This window comes from Pteropus vampyrus, unplaced genomic scaffold (genome assembly GCF_000151845.1).
Source record: "Pteropus vampyrus isolate Shadow unplaced genomic scaffold, Pvam_2.0 Scaffold208, whole genome shotgun sequence".
NCBI lineage: Eukaryota > Metazoa > Chordata > Mammalia > Chiroptera > Pteropodidae > Pteropus > Pteropus vampyrus.
The window spans coordinates 3,018,491-3,037,382 of record NW_011888989.1 but is presented as its reverse complement, the minus strand read 5'-3'; the positions used below and the strand labels follow the sequence as shown (position 1 = coordinate 3,037,382).

Sequence of the window (18,892 nt, the reverse complement as noted above, 5' to 3'; positions counted from 1 at the left end):
GTTCCTATCATAGCCTGTTTTTCTCTCTTGGAGCACCTTTCCCACATCTTCTTTGTATGTTCCCTCAGTTGATCAGAAGCTTTTAGAGAGCAAGACCCGTCTGTAATCTCTGTGTCCCAAGATCTTACACTGTTGGAGACTGACCGGAACTGGGGACCTATCTCTTAGAGCATTTCCAAACACATGTGGAAAGTCATGCTCATTCAGTGTGTAGTAATGCCTCCTTGAGGTCTATAAACCCTGCCGTTGCATCTAGCTTTAGTCTCAGCTCTGTGGGTACGTGAGGATTCTCTGCAGAGAAGACTCTGCTCAAAGACATGGAACTGCTCTGCGTGCAGGCAGCTGAGGCCCAGGCCACTGCTGCCCAGGCAGTGAGTGGGAGAGTTGGTTGGGGCTTGGGATCTAAACATCACACTCTGAGTGCTGCTAAGTGCTTATATACTTTGGGGGGTGGAAGAAGAGGGCTCCTTGGCATTTCCCAAATATTTCCTCTCAAAAGTGAGTAGGAACCATCTAACTGACCAGTAAGAAAGACTTAGTAAAATAACCCCCTCCAGGAGAATGCTGTGCCATCATTAACCAACCAGGCTATAAAATAAGATTTAGGAATATGAGGAAATGCTCAAGCTATTCCTGAAAATAACAATATTATAATTTTGATTAGAACATCATCCCAATATTTTTGGAGGGTGTATGTTTGCATAGAGAAGAACAGAAGGGTATCCAAGAAAATGAGATTTTTAAAGGTGACTAATATTAAGTTTCTTTTTTATACTTCTCTGTTTTTCCCAATTTTTTTTTTTGTAAAACATATGTTCATTAGAACTAGGCAAATGTTATTAAATAACAAACGGAAAGTAAACACTTTAAAAAATGGTTTAAAAACCTTATATTGGCCCCAGAGGGGACCTTTAATCTATTTTCTGTGCATCCTCTCTTCTCCTGTGAGGAGCTCAGGTGCGATCGCAACGTAGCAAATCACTGGGTTGGAATCCTTGGCTGGTGTTTCTTTTGATTTTAGACTTCAGGGCCTGTGGCTCTGGTTGCAAAACCTCCACCGATGAACTGATCCAGAGATCTAAGGCCTTGTGGAGAGATCATCTCTCATCCTAGTAGGAAATAATGAAATCTTCTAACCTTAGAGTCCTTTAGAACAAATGAATATATACACATGTGAGCCTCAAGTGTGGCTGCAGCCTGTCACACTTTACAGCATGCATTCAGAGTTAATCCTCAACAATAACGTGGATGAGCAGCTGGTGGTATCATCCCTAAGTCACAGGCAAGGAAGGGACTTGCCCCAGATCCTGTGGTGAGAACCAGAACTCAGGCTCAGCTCTGATCCAGGTCCTTTCCTTGCACTGTTGACTCCACCATGGGAGCAAGGACACAATCTTGATGAGCACCATCTAGAGCACAGGGGCGGTCCTTCCATGGGCTGGCACTTTGTGAGCTGGGCGAATAAGCCTGTGTTCCTGTCAGAACAAGTGGTGCTGGTCAGGAGATCATCGAGAGGGCTGGGCTAAGCACTGGAGCCAAGGAGGACAAAGATTTCATCTCTCCAAGATGTGGGAAGACCTGACCTGTGGCCACAACCCTGAGCTCAGATTTTAAAACAGCCCTTCTATACCTCCAAACCAGCTTTCAACTTGGACTCTGCTAAGTTTCGTTCTCTCTCACACTTGTCCGTTCCCTTTGCCCTTCCATTATTTCAATGAATGATGCTCGTGCATGTTTTTGCACCCCACTATACCATAAGTTCTGTTAAAGGTAGAGACCAGATCTCATTTACTTTAGTATCACCCTATTACCTAATGGTAGCTGTGTTTAAATAGTGTTCATTAAAGCCAAGACATAGAATCAAAGCCAGAAATTGTCTTGGGAGGCAGAAATGAGAATGTGGTGACAGAGTTAAAGAGACTAGATCCAGAAGTAGAATGCCCAGACAGGGGCCTTTTATATGTGCTCTATAATCAAAGCAGGATCCAGTGACCAGCTTATGAGGATGTGGCCAATCAGGGACAGAGGCTCAGACCACAGATCTAGAAGTTTCTTGATTTAAGAATCAGTAAGTCTGAGAACTGCCCATTCTTAGACTTGTACACCAGGAATGTACCATGAGCCAAGAATATAAAATGGAAATTGAAAAACTTGTCTTCTGGGGAAAGATGCATAGGTATGTTTAGTTACATTCTTTTTTTCCTTATTTTTCAGTATGCCCTGGTTTCTACCACAAAGAACTTCAGAATGTCTGCTGATGGTAACTTCTTCTCCACAACAGAATTTGACTTTGAAGCAGGACACAATAGGTAGCCTTTGCTAATGACCTTGCTTGAAGTATGACCTCGCTTGAAGTCCCGTTTATCTGAGGGTCAAGGAGCAGGCATGGTACAGCCTGAGGGAAAGTAAGGGGCCCTGAGCAATTTGCTGCCTTCCTGCCAAGTTCAGAGGGTAGCGAGCCCCACAGGGGAATAGGAAATAAGGCAGTTATCTGGAAGGCCTCTTTCCCCATCCAAAATCTTCATCTCCAGATAATAAGAATGACCGTGTGAGAGAGGGCTCCTGAAGCATCTGGAGGTTGCCTCAGATGCCCCATCAGCTTGGGGAGGCAGCTGTCAGAGCTGTTTGCTAACATGAAAGCAGGATGCAGGAGGTGAGAAGGCCTCTGAGAAAAGACGTGTGGAGAGTCCACGGTATGAGGATGAAAACACACGGGCCTTGAGGGCCTACCTAGGTTTGGCTCTTGGCTCTACACCAAGTGTGAGAACCAGGGCTAGTTACTAATCTATGGGAGCCTCAGTTTCCTCACGCGGGCATCATACACACTTTGCTGTGATGTGAGGAGCGATGGAGATGGAGTGTATGACATGGTGGGCATGAGCAGCCTCTTGGTGAGATGGTGGCTGTAAATAACAACTACAGGGTGAGAAATGCAAAAGTGGGTTTTTAGAGATGAGGAAAGAAAGGTGGACATAGCAGATCTGATTCTGTAGGAGCATCTAGAGAGGGATGACCAGAAGGGGACAGAATTCTCCCTCCTCCTACCCCATTTTGAGGCAGTGTCGGCAAAGCTAGATTCCCTCACTTGGGATCTTCCCCTGACAGTCACGATCTCATCGTGGAAGTGAGAGACAGCCAAGGGCTCAGAGCCTCCACATCACTGCAGGTGAACATCGTGAACATCAACGATGAAACCCCGCGCTTCACCAGGTAGGCCTGGGGGCGGTCAGGGCTCCAGGGGTGCAGGCCTACCTCCCTCAGGTGGCCAAGCCTCCTCAGACACACTTAATACAAGACAGTGGGGTGCCCTGGAGAGGAGAGATAAGGGGCCCGAGATCTTCAGTGTCCTTTACCTGTGCTTCTGGACTTCTATCTTCTACTTTTGCTCCCCCTGCCTCTATACCCCAACATTCGCCTATACCACAGGATTGTGGGTATGTGGGAAGGGGATGGGGCCAGACATGATGCCCCTGGTGCAAGGGCTTATGGAGAAGGTAAATACAGTAGTCCCCTCTTAGCCACGGTTTTGCTTTTCATGGTTTCAGTTACCCAGGGTCAATCATTGTCTGAAAATATGAAATGGAAGATTCCAGAAACAAGAAATTCATAAGTTTTCAATTGCACATGATTCTGAGTAGTGTGACGAATCTTGTGATGTCTGCTCCATTCCACTTGGGATGTGAATTATCCCTTCATTCAGCATATCCACGCCGTATTTGGTCCCCTTACCCCCACCCTTAGTCACTTAGTAGCGTCTGGGTTATCAGATCTACTGTCATGGAATGGCAGTTTTGTGTTCAAATTACCCTTATTTTACTTAATAACGGCCCCAAAGCACAAGAGTAGTGATGGTGGCAATTCAGATATGCCAAAGAAAAGCTGTAAAGTGCTTTCTGTAAGTGAAAAGATTAAAGTTTTTGACTTAATAAGGAAAGAAAAAAAAATCGTATGCTGGAGTTGCTAAGATCTATGGTAGAAACAAACATTCTATCCATGAAATTGCCTAATTTGTAAATTATATTTTATCATAGATATTTATGTATAGGAAAAAATTAGTCTGTATACGATTCGGTACTATCTGGGGGGACTTGGAATGTATTCTACACAAATAAGGGGGAACTACTGTATAAGGCAGGTACTTTTATAATACAGTGCTCAACACTAACAGTAGCAGAACATCGTCAGTCAAGACTTTGTAAAACCCACTCTTAGAGTGTCACTCTCTCTGCCTGAGAGGAGGGCGATTCTGATAGTGCCTCAGAGGCTTGCTCGCTGCCAGGTGCTCTAAGTTCCTTCGTGCCACGGAGAATCCAGAAAAGAGATCTGGCTGTTTCTGGCAGCTTCTACATCCAGCAGAGGTGAGGAAGGTAAGTGAACCTGGTGGAGGCAGCCTGTGGGAATGTGCCTGGCACCAGCCCAGGCACAAAGGGGAGACCTGAGCCTGTCGGAGATAGGGGTTTAGGAGGGGAAGATGGGATTTTGAGCTAGCATATGCCCTGCAAACAGCCTGGCTGACTGTGTGAGACTGCCCACCCCAATTGCTGAGGTAGGCTCAGCAGCCAACCACAAGGAAACTGGCAAAGTCGGCTACCTGGGGTTAACTGCATTGATGTCTATGAATAAATTCAGCCTAGGAAACTCTGCAACAAAAACTGGGCCCCAGAACTATGCAGAATGCTTGCAAAGGTATTTTGAGATTAGGAGACATTAGGGCCACCTCATTCCCAGGCTAACCTGGTGTCATTTGGCAAAACACACATTTATGAAACTTCTGGATTTTAGCATGGTCTATACCCCAGTTGCTGGGTGTTGGTATGGAGGGAACAGCAGCAGACACACTCCCATGTAATGTTTCTCATCAACACCTGTTGCCATGTTACACTCAGAAGAATGACACAGTGCATTTCTGCAGAGAGGTTCCTGCAGGAGCACAGCCCCGGCAGTTCATAAATAGTTGTGACATCGAAGCCTGGATTCTGACTCAAGTATTGGCCCACACAGCACTGTGGATTCATCAGTAACCCGCAGAGGGAGGAATGGCTGTGGGGCTAGAGCAGATGCATTCTGCAGTGCCCTCTTCACACCCCCCGTCTGTGAGGTGGGAAAGCAAGCTAATGAGGTTACAAAGGGGAAAACAATTTCTTCCAAGGGGCAGAACTTGTAGATCATCTGGTTTGGACTGTTTCTTCCAAAATAAAGCAGTTGACCTCAGCAGAAAGAGAACATAACCTTGGCTGGATGTTGGGGCCCCAGAGATCAGTCTGAAACTCTGATTCTCATTTTCGATTTGAGAGATGAACCTGTTAGGCTCCATCCCAGACAGAGAACATGACCCATGTGACCATCTAATCGTTAAAAACAGCCCAGAGCAGTCTACTTCATTTCAAACAGTGTCCCACGGATATTGGTAGGGATGGGTCTGAGAGAGCCTGTGCTCTAGAAGGGGGATTTGGGGTAGGTTGGCTGCCCTGATGTTGCCCAGGCTGCTCTGGATTCTGACTCAAGTATTGGCCCACACAGCACTGTGGATTCATCAGTAATCAGAGTCAGCTTCACCCCTCAGTCTTCTACAATTTGGAAAAGCTTGCTCGGTTTCAAACTAGGTGCTGATGTTGAGAGCTTTCATGGTTCTCTTGAACCATGATCCTTCTTTTCTCCCCAAATCAGCTCTAAGAGCTAAGACTAACCATAAATTGTTTATCCATTAAATTAAATCCTCAAACTGATCCAAGTATACTGTTAGAGTGTGAAGTAGAAATGTAAAATGTGGAAACAACTCATCTATCTTTACTATTTGTTGAGGTCCTACAATTACTACAACCAAAGCCAGTAGTATTTCTGTTGTTGAAAATGTTTCGCCATTTTATCACTGGGTGGTGACAAACATCTGAATTTTTTATGGACTCATAATGTGTACTCCAGGATTCTGCTATTATTCGAGTTGAGCACTTGATTATAAAAGTACTGGACTTATATTTACTCTCTATATGGTAAGCAGAATGCTTGTTATTTTTTGCAAAGCACTGTGTTTTAGAGTTGGGCAGATAGGTCTTTCTACACTTTTACCCATTTCTTTTGTATTTACTCACAGTCCTTTTCACATAAGGTGTGTGGCAATGTATACACACCTTATGCACTTACTGAATACTCGTTCATAGTTATGAAATCATTGCGGTCACCCAGGATTCATCCTTTCCTTTGAGTGTGGCCGCTGGCCCTCGTCTATCCATCGCCCAGGCTCTGCAGGTCCCGTGTTATAGGAGGAAGGTACGGGCATGTAACTGGCATGAGAGCATTACCCTGTCAGGTGGCTGCAGGGCCCTTGCCTTACTTGTGCTTTGCATAGAGCTTAACTGTGGTCTGAAGGTAACACCCTTACATTAAATGATATTTTATTTATTTTTGGGTCTCGGATCCCCAAACCAAACAAACCAAAGATTTGATCTTCTGCCAGGCTCCATGTCAGGTCAGCCCAGGGGAGAATGTTTTACCTGAGGAGCTGGAATTTACCAGTAGCCTCACCAATAGCCCCCTTCAGAGGATCCTGATTTCATGGAGTGCCCAGCATGGACTAGATGAGCCTGCAGGACAAGATGTTTTAAATAGCTGCACTAATGACATTTTGAGCTAGAAACTTCCTTGTGATGGGGGGTTGAGGTAAGGGAGGGAAGAGGGGCTGTCCTGTGCCTTGTGGGATGTCTAGCAGCAACCCTGACTTTATCCCCTGGATGGCAATAGCAGCCCTGTCCCCCAGTTATGACAACCAATATAACTGTCCCCAGTTGAGAACCACTGTATTAGGGAAGATGGGATGGTGGAAAGGAGGGTATTCTCCTCTCAAGGTGTCCTGGGTCTGTCCTATGAGAAGCTAGGAACCTGTGATTATCATCTCTGGTGATTCCTTATCATAGTCCTGGTTAAACTTTAAAGTACACATCAGTCCCTCAGACTTCTTGTGAAAACGCAAATCCTGATTCCGCGGGCTGGAGAGGGCCTGAGATTTGCACTGCCTGGGAGCCTGTTCGAAATGCAGGGAACACACTTGGAGTAGCAGGGGCAAGGTTGTGAGGGTGGCATGAGTGTCTTGGAGATCCCCTTGTTGGAGGTTAACAGAACCCACTTCAGGTAACCAAAGAAAAATATAACGAGTTAGAAACTGGGGCTCTCAGATGATAGACATAAGGGCTTAGTCCAGCCTAAGGAGCTGGCGCTACAGGCTTCTCTCGCTCTGGTTCCTGCCGCCCCTGCCTCCTTGGCCCCACCCACTTGTCTATTCCTTGACCCATCAGTGGGCACAGTACAGATTCCCTGAGAAGGGAGTGTGTGAGGTAAGTAAACGGATTAATAGGCTGCTTTAGTGGGACATTGCTAGGGAGAGGCCCCGGAGCACTGGGGGTGGCTTCTTGATCTGAACAAGATCACTGTCCCCCAACTTGGAAAGCACCTACAGGAGGTTATTTCACGAGTAGGGGGCGGGCCCAGGGTCTAGGGAGGAGCCCTAGTCAGGAGGTCCCATCTTTCCCTGCCTGCCAGATTCCAGCTGGAGCTTCCTTGTCTTTCTACGTCTGACTCCACATATCCTCCTGGGTGATGAGAAAGAGCTGCAGGAATACCCTGAGCTCAGGAAATGGATGCCATCATCTAGAGCTGAGGTGCAGTCTCCTCTCTTAAAGAAGATCCCACATGGGAAAATTCACACTTAAGAAACTGGCAAATGAGAGGTCACTATTTGTCCCACTGAAATGATTTTCCCTCAGTAAAAAGACTTCTTGCAAAATTATTTTAAACAATAAGCTTCCCTTGGTGCATTCGAAATTACTCAATTTACCCAAGTTGTGTAGTTAAAACTTCGAACCCACCTGTCATATTACTGGCCTTTTCCAAAGGCAGTGGAGGTCTGAGGAAGGTGGGTACACTGGCAATTTGGGGTTATTTTGCAGAAGTCATCCTTGGAGGGCAGAGAGCTGACTTTGGCTTCTGCCCAGGGGGCTCATTTCTGCATTCAGAGAGCTGACCTCATGATTAATGGTACTTGGAAGGTGCACAGTTCTGTGCATAAATTCTGCCTCCACAAGGAAAAAAAAAAGACAAGAAAGAAATAAAAACTAAGTAGAGCAGAAGCACTAGTGAAGGTATACAATTTATCTGGTTTTTGGTGTCTGCCATGGGATGGGAGTCAGGAACCTGCAGTTCTGGACATTATGTCCAGATGGATTTTAAATATAATTCAGGAAACTTTTGCACAAGAATCGAGAGAAAGAAAGAAGATGGCTGGACAGACCAACTATCTTTATTTTAAAAAATGTTAATGCTAATCTGAAATGGCACCAGGCTGGGTGAAGTCAGAGACCACAGCCGATGTAAATCAGAGCAATAACAGCATGGTGCTTTCTTTGCTTCCACAGGGATGTGATCTTTGGAAATACAAAAGCCAGTCTCTTCTCCTTTCAGCTGCTGAGTTCTCTCTCTGAGCATGTTGATGCAGCTTCAACAGCTCAGGGCTATATTTAGCATTAACCAAAATACCCACCTCCCAGACTCCACCCTCCCGTGCCCCTGAAAATTAGCTGTGTCTGCTGTATTTCTGTTCCAGCCCAACTCGAGTGTATGTGATTCCAGAGGAGCTGGGTCCAGGAACCATTGTGGCCAATGTCACAGCTGAGGACCCTGATGATCAAGGTTTTACCAGCTTCCTCCTCTACAGCATCACTACTGTTAACAGCTGTTTCATGATAAATCAGTGTAAGTCACTCACACACACACATTATTCATGTGCATCCTTTAATTCAGCCACATGGATTGTTTTTCAGATATTTTATGTCTTCTGATCTGGGCATGCCTTTCTGTCTAGAGTATCATAAGTTACCAGGGTAATAAGCATATTAAAAACAGTTGGCATGGGAGTTGGGGAAACTAAACATGTTGACAAATGTATCACTGCTTCACTGTTGAGGCAGGTTCTTATGTAAGGATGGGTGAGTTCACTATCCTGAGGGTACCTTAAAGTCTTCTGAAGAGAGGGTCTAGACCAGCATTGTCCAACAAAAATAGAATGGAAGCCACATAAGTCATGTAAAAGTCTCTAGTAGCCACATTTTTAAAGAATAAAAAGAAACAAGTGAAATTAACTTTAATAAAACATTTTATTTAACCCAACAGATCCAAAATAGCATTTTAACATGTAGTAGTCAATATTTAATAGTTATTGAGATATTTTAAATTATTATTTTTTATAACAAATTTTTGAAGTTTGTTCTAAATTTTATATTCACTGCAAATCTCAATTCAGACGGGTCACATTTCGAGTGCTACAGAGGCTCATGTGCCTAGTGATTCCTGTATTGGATCCCTTCAATCGAGATCAGTCTGTGGGATTGCTAGGAATTATTTTCCAATCTAAGTGTCTCAGTGCAGAGAAGGACAGTTTATTCCTCTCACAAAGTCCATCTTTTTTCAGGATCCTAGTACATAACGGGCTCTATGCGGGGTGATCCACGTGCATTCCATCTTAAGTACACAGCGCAGCAACTCAATGACCTATCATAATCTGCATTTTACAGAGGAGAAAACTGAGGCTTAGGGAGAGATTCAGACAGGTGAAGTGACTTGTCCAAGGTCTCACAGCTTATAGGCTGTGAGGCAGAGATGCAAACCAAAGCTGCCCAACTCAGAGTCTGCCCTCTTTACCACTCCCAGCCTCTACTGCCTTGGAAGGCCCTATCACATCACCAAATAGTACTTTGCTTTACTTAATGGTTTTGTGGAGGCCAGCATTGACAGTCTCAGAAAGACAATGTATTATTTGCCCTATGGCCTTTAGGGCAAAGGATACCTGCTCTCAGGAGAGGCAGGCAAAGGCAATAATCATGCTCTGTCTCTGAAACTCCCGAGCACTCTGTCATCAAGGACCTCACTCAACTGACTGTGTAAGGATCGATAACCACAGTTTAGAATTCTGTTCACTCTAGTATTAAAATTGAACTTTTAACAAGTACAATATTTAGGGAGGAGCATATGTAAGACTTTGGTTGCAAGTAACAGAAACTAAAGCAAGTCAAATCAAGCAAGATCTAAAGAAAGGTAGGGACATCTATCAACAGGATACTGGGCATCTTATAAGAAAGAATGGGGCAGCCAGGGGATAGGAAGGGTGGGAACCAGCACTGCCCCAGTGACTTCAGCAGCTAGAGTTCTGGCCTCTTACCTATAGCTTCACTGTTAACCTGACTTGTTACCCAACTTGTATCTCTCAGTTAAAATTCTCCAGTAAGGGAACCCAGTGGGTCAGTCTAGAGTCAGCTGCCTACCAGTCCAGTCAACTATGGGCAACGGCTGCTGCCAGGGGCCCAACCACGAAGTTTGCATTGAAAAATTCTAGAAGGGTCAGGCCAGACTCCCCAATCAATGTCTAATAGAGAAACTTACATAAATTTTTAGAAAATGTGTTCAGGTGAGGATTTTCTCTGTGTAAGCCAGTTCTCACGTCAGAATGCTATTTTTGACTTGCTACAAGTCTCCATCGGCCTTTACTTTTCATTTCTCTCTAAAGAGTCGTGTTCTAACCTTTGCCTTCTTAGTGACTGGTACCATCCAAGTGGCCCGCAGGCTAGACCAAGATGCGGGCGAATTAAGACAAAATCCCACCATTTCTCTGGAAGTTCTGGTGAAGGATAGACCTTTTGGGGGTCAAGAGAATCGCATGCAGATAACCTTCAAGGTGGCGGACATTAATGACAACCCTGCTACTTGCACCACGTTCACCTTCAGGTATTCACATTCTTAGACACATGCTGGGCATTTCACCTCCTCTGTCATCCCTGGCCCATTGGCCTCTCTGGTTATTCTCTAGTGAAACTGAAGAGTTATGGGCTTTGGGACATGGCTCATGAAAACGAGTAGATTTGAACTGTCCAAGTAATTGACAGGTTTTCCTTACATCATCCTTTCTTCTTCCTTCTCTTTTATTTTCTTTCCTCTTTGTTGTCTCTCTTCTCCACTTTCTTTCTGTGTTAAAAAATATTTTTATTTTGCTCTCTTCTATAACATGTTCATCTCTTTTGGTGAAAAGTACCACGGGGACTTGTTAGACCCTCTCCGGGCTCTGCCTTTCCTTTATTTACTGCCACTGTTGGCAAGACAATGTTGTTAGTTAGCAGTTATAATAGATACTTGAGACTTAGGATTAGTAACTAGGAGATCCCAGAGAAACATGCCACCAGTAATATGAATAAATCAAACCGAGTATTTACTTAAGACAAAACAAAGCATCTAATTTACGTTACACAAATTAATTGCATGTAAACAAAAGGCAGTGGAAAGGAGAAAAATGCAGATATAAGTGAGATACAAGTTATTTTGTGTATTTTGACCTGTTCTTTGTCTCACAATCCATTCACCATTATTTTAAAATAAAGTCCCTTGTGATTCTGGGTTAACATGCCTCTTCGAAAACAGTATTGTCTTTCTACTATTTTGTTTAAATGCCACAATATTAATAATTCCCTGGGTTAGCGTCATCTCTGTGGTGGTTTCAACATAGCTAATCTCCAGTTTCCTGGGAGTCTGAAGGTGGCTCCTCTTGGGGATGGGGAAGGCACCTCTGCAGTAACCCTTGCTGAGAGAGTGCCCTGCATCTGGAGCCAGACTGAGGACCAAAGTAGGTCTCGTTTTCAGATGTCCCCATGGAGAGTCTCTTTGGCTGAGTTTATCTTTGACGGGTTTCACAAATTGACTTTTTAAACTCCAGGTGACTTTGGACACCAACACAATACATAGTGTGGTTGTTCAAAGGAGAAAGGACCCTAGACAAAGATTGTCCAGGGCAAGCAATAGAAATATAAATTTTTTTATTATGCTGATGAACATCTCTCTGTTCTCTCAATTGACATACCCACGTAATGCTCAGATTCAGTGTGGCCTTGAGTCTGATATCAAAACCAGTAAGCCCTGTTCTGGATACATTCCATTGCCCCTTCAGATCCAGCCTCCAGCCTCCTCACTCTGCTCTGTCTCCCACGATCTACATGATCGACATGAATATTTGCCAGCGCCCTTGCCCTGTAGCTTCTGGTTGGCCAGTGGGGAGCCTGGAAGGAAGGGGAGTGTGAAGTCAGTGTATTTATCCCCCTGGCTCCCTCCCTGTCAGCTGGATGAGTCCCTCTACGTTCTGAAGGTCTCAGTTTCTATAAGGCAGCTTTCTTCGCACAGCACTCTCTGTCTGGGGGTTCGAGTTTCAGGAACTGCTCCCTCCAATGGCTTCTGCAGGGCTAGAAATGGTAAGGAAGCTTCTCTTTTACTGGCCCATTTCTTGATGCAATTTCCATATACCCTGTGTGTAGATCTGTAATAGCTTCTTTACTAAACTTCCCCTAGAATTATGCCAATTTGCCATCTGTTTTCTGCTGAGGCCCCGATCAAGTCAATAATAGTCTTGACCATATGATAGGTTCCTATCCCTACTTTAACCTTCGAGTCTGTTTGATGGGTGGAAGTCATTGTCATGAGTAGTTAGAATTGTGACTTCCACACCATTATATGCATAAATTGAATCCACTTCCGTTAAGAGAAGTCTGGGCCCTGCAGATGGAGGTGAGATGACATGCAGAGTCACACTTGTACTTTCTTTGAAAATCTAAATCTATGCTGGCATTCTTGGCTGGCTCCAGTGCATCCTGGGGAATTCCTCTCCTGATATGCAGCTCTTCTAGTCCCTCCTGCTCTTCTTCTGGTCCCCTGCCCTGCGAGGTGGAGGACAGGAATCGAGTGGTAAGAACTCTGGGTGTCAGAAACTGAAGAGGACTGTGCTGTCTCCAAACTTTCTTGTCAGCTTTCTCCCCTTAGTGCAGTTCTATTAAGTCCATACTGTGGCTTCCTGCCGTCCAGAGTTCCCTGATATGAGGGATGACTGCATTCTGTATTAACTGGTAAAATCACACTTCGAATATCCTAGGCTGTCCAGGCAAGCCTATACAGAATCCTGCTCTTGATAATTTCACCAGCCAGTCACTGGACTAGTAGTAGTTATTATTGAAGACACCTCCAATAAACATTCAAGTCCCTCCTCTGGGCTTTTCCAGTGAGTGACTCGCCGCCACCCTGTGAAAGCCAAGATGTGAGGAAGGACAACAAGAGTGTTCCTTTGCTTTGCAGTCCCTGAAGCGGAGGTCTTAACTCTGAAATCCAGCTTCGTTTGCATACTCCATGGGCTAGGAAACCCTGACCTTGCATCGCCCGCCATCCTGCCATCTTTACCTCCTCCTTTCCCACAGAGCCAGAGCGGAAGCACACAGGCAGGTCAAAACACACCAAACAACAGGACAGGTGTTACCCTTGGCTCTAATAACACAGTCCCTGAATATTTACTCTTTCTTCAGGGCTCTTTGTGTGGTCCCTCTAAGCGAGTTTGTGAGAGCAAGTAGAGGAGGGTGGGAGGAGGCTGGTAGGTGGCTATGTACCTAGGCCCCTGCTGCCCGTGGGGGCTCTCAGGCTGGGCAGAGATGGAAACAATCCTGAGGCCGAGGCCCTTGCGTTTTCCCAGGCTAGTAATGAATGAGCCTAGGGCTCTGATGGAGGCATCAAAGGCCCATGACAGCCCTTGCTCTGGTTGTAAATTGTCAAACGCTGGCTGAAAGTGCTTCTCAAGCTGTTTGTGAGCCAGAGGCGGAGAAGGTCGGCTAATTTCAGAAGGCGGCTGGGCCAGTCACCTTTGCCTGGGGAGGGAACCGTGGTCAGATGGCTGGGAGCTGGGGCAGCCTGCCTTTGAGGCAGGGATTGATGAATGAGGGGGAGTGGTTTTCCAAGTCAAGGGTTTAGGGAAAAATACCAAGTGTCAGTGAAGAATGAAAAGAACAGGCCAGGCAGCCCTAAGGGGCTGAGTGTGGAGGCCTCTTTTGGAGTGTGAAATGTCTGGATTCGAGACCCTGGATTCTTTGGATGATACAGCCTCCTGGCTCTGTAGAATTAGAATTGAGGCTCAGGTTCTCTAGCCATCTGTGGAACTGGAGATTTATTGATTAATGGAATGTAAAGTAGAATTTACAGTGACTAACACAGAACAGAGAATAGTGCCTGGATGTATCAACTTTCTTGGACAGGTCTTGAAACTACTCTGAACCACTCTTTCTTCACCTATAAAATGGAGACAAGAATACAAACCTTTTGGCGATGAGGGAATTAGAGACAGTGTTTTTAAAGTGCTTCGAATGATACAGCTTATCATTGGTGTTTAATAAATAGTATCCATTCTAAGTACTTATGGGTAAAACCATGACGCTGTGCATGCAAGACAGGAATGGAAATGCTTAGACTCCAACCCTGCTGAAACACAGAGGCTATCCTTGCCAATGAAGCATCATGGAAATTCAGTTACGCCTGTCAGAAAAACTGCTTTCCAGAAAGCAAACCCAGTTACCCTCAGCAGCCCAAAACCATCCTTGCTGTCAGACTTTGCTCCACGTTTGCTGAGCCCAAAGCCCATGTTAGTTGCCATTAAGAGATGATGTGGAATGTAGAAGGGAGCATAATTTGGTTTCAGAAAGAGGTGATAATACATAGGATTAAAGAATTTAATACATGTTAGTCTGGGTGATCGGAGAACAAGATTCCAAGATTAAATGTGCAAGGCTTTTGTTAGGGAAAATGCCCATGAGAAACAAAGGGGAGAGAGTTAGACAAAGATATTGGTCGTTGACATTTTAGGCAAGGTAGCCAGGATAACCTTCTGAGAAGGTGACATCGGATTAGGGACTAAATGTAAAAGAGCAATCGATGTGGATATTGGTGGAAAGGCATCCACAGTAAGTGGAATGGCCTCGAAGTCAGAGATGGAGGGTTGCCGGGAGCCAGTGGAGAGTGCCCGAGGAGACGTGTTAGTAGGTGATAATTCAGACAGGTAAGGGAGAGGTGGGGTGGTGCGCATCATAAAGAGTCCTGAAGATCAAAGTGAAGACTTTGAAATGAGGAGCCAGTTGGGATTTGGGAGCAGGGAAGTGACATGACCTGACATTTTTAACAGGATCTGCCTGGCTGTCATGTGAAGAATAGTCTAAAGGGAGGACAGGACAGAGCAGGGGCTCCAGTTCGGCGGTTACTGCAATAACTATGGACTTGCTTTGAACTGAAATTAAAGTAGAGATGTCTACTAGGGCCTGTGTCAGAAGAAGCACTCAATCACCATCTGCTGGGGAAAATATTGAATCGTGTCTCTTTGCCAGCATTTTGGTGCCTGAAAGAGCGGCCAAGGGAACGTCACTTCTGGACCTGAACACAGTCTGCTTCGATGGTGACAGTGAAGCACCATACAGCCAGTTCAACTTCACCACACCATCTGGAGTGGGGAGCAGCAGCAGATTTTTACAGGATCCAGCTGGCTCTGGGAAAATTGTGGTCAGTTAATGGTCATTGCATCATTGAAAGGGCATGGGGGAAGCTGGTCTAATACGCATAGTGCTTTTGCTGTCCCAGAGAGAGAAATTTCCACAGTAACTCCCCCTCCAAGTAGCTGTAATTGACAAACTTAATAGTGACTCTGTTTTCCCATTTGCTCTTAATTTTACCCAAGTTCCAGAAATCATCTGTTATGCATCGTTGTGCCTGGGGTGCTAAGGGCTGGATTCTTTCTCATATAGCTGCAGTATTTGTGCCTGCTTAGCTGCTCTACAGTCATGATAGTGCCCTCTGGGCTCAAACACTCTTGAGTATTTGAGTGTTCCTTCCTGACCGTCGGAAGTGTGAGGCAAGATTAGTCTGAGGCGAGATTAATCAGGTCCAGGGCCATGAGTGCATTGTGTGAAATTCAGCCTTCTAGAACCTCTATTAACCTAAAGGAGAATAAGAAAGTGAGGCTGTACGGGTAGCCCCACTCCACAGCATCCCCGTGGGGGCAAAAGCAGAGGTGGAAGCAGGATGGGCATAAAAGCCTGTCTGAAGGAGTCATGTGAGACCTTCACCTATAGGGTTCCCACTGGAGGGTGTTGGGAAGGAGGAGAGAAAAATGGAAGGTCAAGGGGTGGTGTGGGGTCTTGGAAGGGAGTGATCCTATTTAGGAGGTCTTGGCATCAGAGATCAAGCCTCAGGGAGGAGAGCAGCCAGCCCACTACGCGTCCTCTTGCTCATCTTCTTCTCTACTCCCATCCCAAGCCCTTTCGATCCCCAAGAAAGTCTTACCAATTTTATTCATCGTGTCAGCTAAAAAGTAATGTCTATTTTTCCTGTTTAGGAAATTAATACACGTTTACTGTAGAAAATGTAGAAAACACAGAAAAGCTTTAACATTCAGTGATAACTGCTATTAACATTTTGATATATTTCCTTCTTGTCTTCTCTCTTGTACACAGATTTGGTGCCTATTCTACCCATATATGCATACATATTTTAAATGATGGAAATATCCATGTATTTAAGAACCTATATCATGCTTCTTTTCAATTAACCTGAAGTCTTGAGCCTATGCTGTTGGGCAATAGTTGCTTGATGAACACCTTTAAACATAGATTATCTCTCCTCATAAATTCTTTCAAATAAATTCTCTAGCAGTGAGCAAAAGTATGGATGTAAGTTTTTAAAGCTCCTCATGCAGGCAAAATGCTTTCCAGAAAGGCTTTCCACTAACAGATATGAAAATGTCATCGGTTCAATTAAAAGGATTGTTTTATTCTGTGTAATCTGAAATCTCTGTTTTGATCTAGTTGATTGGTGATCTAGATTATGAAAATCCAAGTAATCTAGCAGCCGGCAATAAATACACTGTGGCAATCCAGGTGCAGGATGTTGCCCCTCCTTACTATAAAAGCAAGTATCATTTTCATTTATTTTATGAAGCATCTTCCTTGAGTGGCAATGACTAGAGTGCTTGGCAATACTCAGTATTGGGCTAGGTATTTGTGTTCCAAAGATTTCAAAAAACCCCCAAACTTGAGAATCAGACCAGCCTCTTCTTGTCTTTCACCAGGACACTTAATCAGTCTCCTAGTCCTTTCTTCTATGCCACTTCCTAAAATCTCAAGGGTCTGCTGCTTTCCCCCTGCCCCGCCCCCATCCCACTGGTACTGCTCTGATGCAGAACCTCCTCTTTCTGGGCTAAATTTCAACACTGAGAGTCTGTTAGGATCAGTCTCCCTTGCCTTTAGTCTTGCCCTTTTCCAAAGCATCCTCCACATTTCTGACAGTGATTTTCAGGAAATGCAAATGCTGTCATATTACTTCCTTGCTTAAAACCCTTGAGTGTCTCTTCATAGCTGTCAAGTTCAAGTTCAAGTTCAAACTCTTTGGCTTGGCACACCATGACTTTCATCATCTGGGCCCTGCCTAATTCTATAGCTTCAATTCTAGTCGCTTGCCTCTAATCACCCCCCACCTCCCCTTTTTTTCTAACTAGGCCAAACAGCTTGCAGTTTTTCTGAGTGAATCATGGAGCTTTCTACCTTGGTATCCATGCACATGCCTAGAATAGCTCCCATTTCCCCCTTGCCCCATTTGTCTGGCTCTAATTATCTTTGAAAGGTTCAGCTTGCACTTCCTCCAGCTTCCATAGTCATCTGTATATGTGTTTATCAAAAGGCAGCTACCCTGAGCATCTTGAAGGCAGAAACTGCCAAGTCATATTCACCTGTATTTCCCATATTTTGCACAGAACCTGTTACACAGAAGATGCTTTTAAAATGTTGAATAAACAAGCGAATGAATAGAATATTGTGATTTAAATTTTTTTCTATTTCTGTTTTTAGATAACATCTACCTTTATGTCCTGACAAGCCCAGAAAATGAGTTTCCTCTTCTCTTTGATGGGCTGCCCTATGTATTTAACGTGTCAGAAATAAGCCCAGGTAAGTGACAGATGAGAAATAGGCCACAGTGCTCTTGACAGACTTTGTCCAGAGGCATGTTCGGGGGAGGGAAAGCTACCTTCCAGGGGCCCTGAGTGGTATGCACGACTCAAAGACTGAATCGTGTTTATTGCATCTCTTATTTCTTTTTAAATTGTCCTCATTGCTGAGGAGCCCTTCAGGCAAAATCTAGATTTCGAAAACTGTTGATTAAACTGTGTTTCTCTGAACCCCCTGATTGCTTCCTTCTGTGTGTCTGATTTCTCTAATCCTCTCTTTTTGTAGCCAAAGTTTTCCCTTGGTCTCCACTGTGATTTTTATCCAACTCACTCAGAGAATTGAAATTTAAAAATAGGGGAAAAGCTTTCCATTTCTAGAGTTTCTTCATTTAGAAACAAAATAAAGACTTTTTTCTTGCCCTTAATAGGATTCACCGGAGGCCTCTTTTTTTGCCCTTTATGACACCTGGACTTCTGCAGGCTCTTCCCACATTAAAGAAAGGACTCCCCACTTTCAGCTTCAGTTTCTCCCCAACTCTTTCAGTTTGAAGGTGGCCCTGTTAACTCCAGTATAATAGACATCATCGCAGTGTTTGATCCTTTTATCATAGATACTTCTATATTTAAAAAAAAAACAAAAAACCAAACACTCCTAAAATTATCTCCTTCCTCTTTTATTCTCTTCTTATAATGGTCTCCATTTCCTAACATTAAGTTTTAAACAAAACACAAAACAGGGTCTGATGGAAATGCTTCTAATTCTTTAACTCTTACCTAGTGAATAACAAATGCAACAGGAATAGGCTTTTTATGAATTCACGGATCTTCCAACAATTATTGATCACCTACTTTGGGTCAAGCAGTTACTGCTGGGGCTATGTAGTTGAATAAGAGGTTTCTGTCCTCAAGGAGTATAATTTATGAAAAAGGACTTCTACAAAATAGGCAAGCCGGAACTCTAGCAGCCCCACCAACATGATTTGTGAAATAAATGCAATGGAACAGTATTTTGAGCAAGGATTGATTGACACCTGTAAAATTTGTTAAAACATTCCTCTTGTAAGGAAATAT

At 44.4% G+C, this 18,892-nt stretch overlaps 1 protein-coding gene across 1 annotated transcript in view; it reads left to right on the top strand.

The window, feature by feature from the left end:
- CDHR3 (cadherin related family member 3) overlaps nucleotides 1-18,892 on the top strand; it is a 62,405-nt gene that overhangs the window by 29,400 nt on the left and 14,113 nt on the right. Inside the window, exons 5-11 of the mRNA XM_023537990.1 lie at nucleotides 2,215-2,309; nucleotides 3,106-3,210; nucleotides 8,594-8,742; nucleotides 10,578-10,767; nucleotides 15,213-15,384; nucleotides 16,686-16,788; nucleotides 17,724-17,822. Coding sequence (XP_023393758.1) covers nucleotides 2,215-2,309; nucleotides 3,106-3,210; nucleotides 8,594-8,742; nucleotides 10,578-10,767; nucleotides 15,213-15,384; nucleotides 16,686-16,788; nucleotides 17,724-17,822 — 913 coding nt within the window. The remainder of the gene's footprint in view (nucleotides 1-2,214; nucleotides 2,310-3,105; nucleotides 3,211-8,593; nucleotides 8,743-10,577; nucleotides 10,768-15,212; nucleotides 15,385-16,685; nucleotides 16,789-17,723; nucleotides 17,823-18,892) is intronic.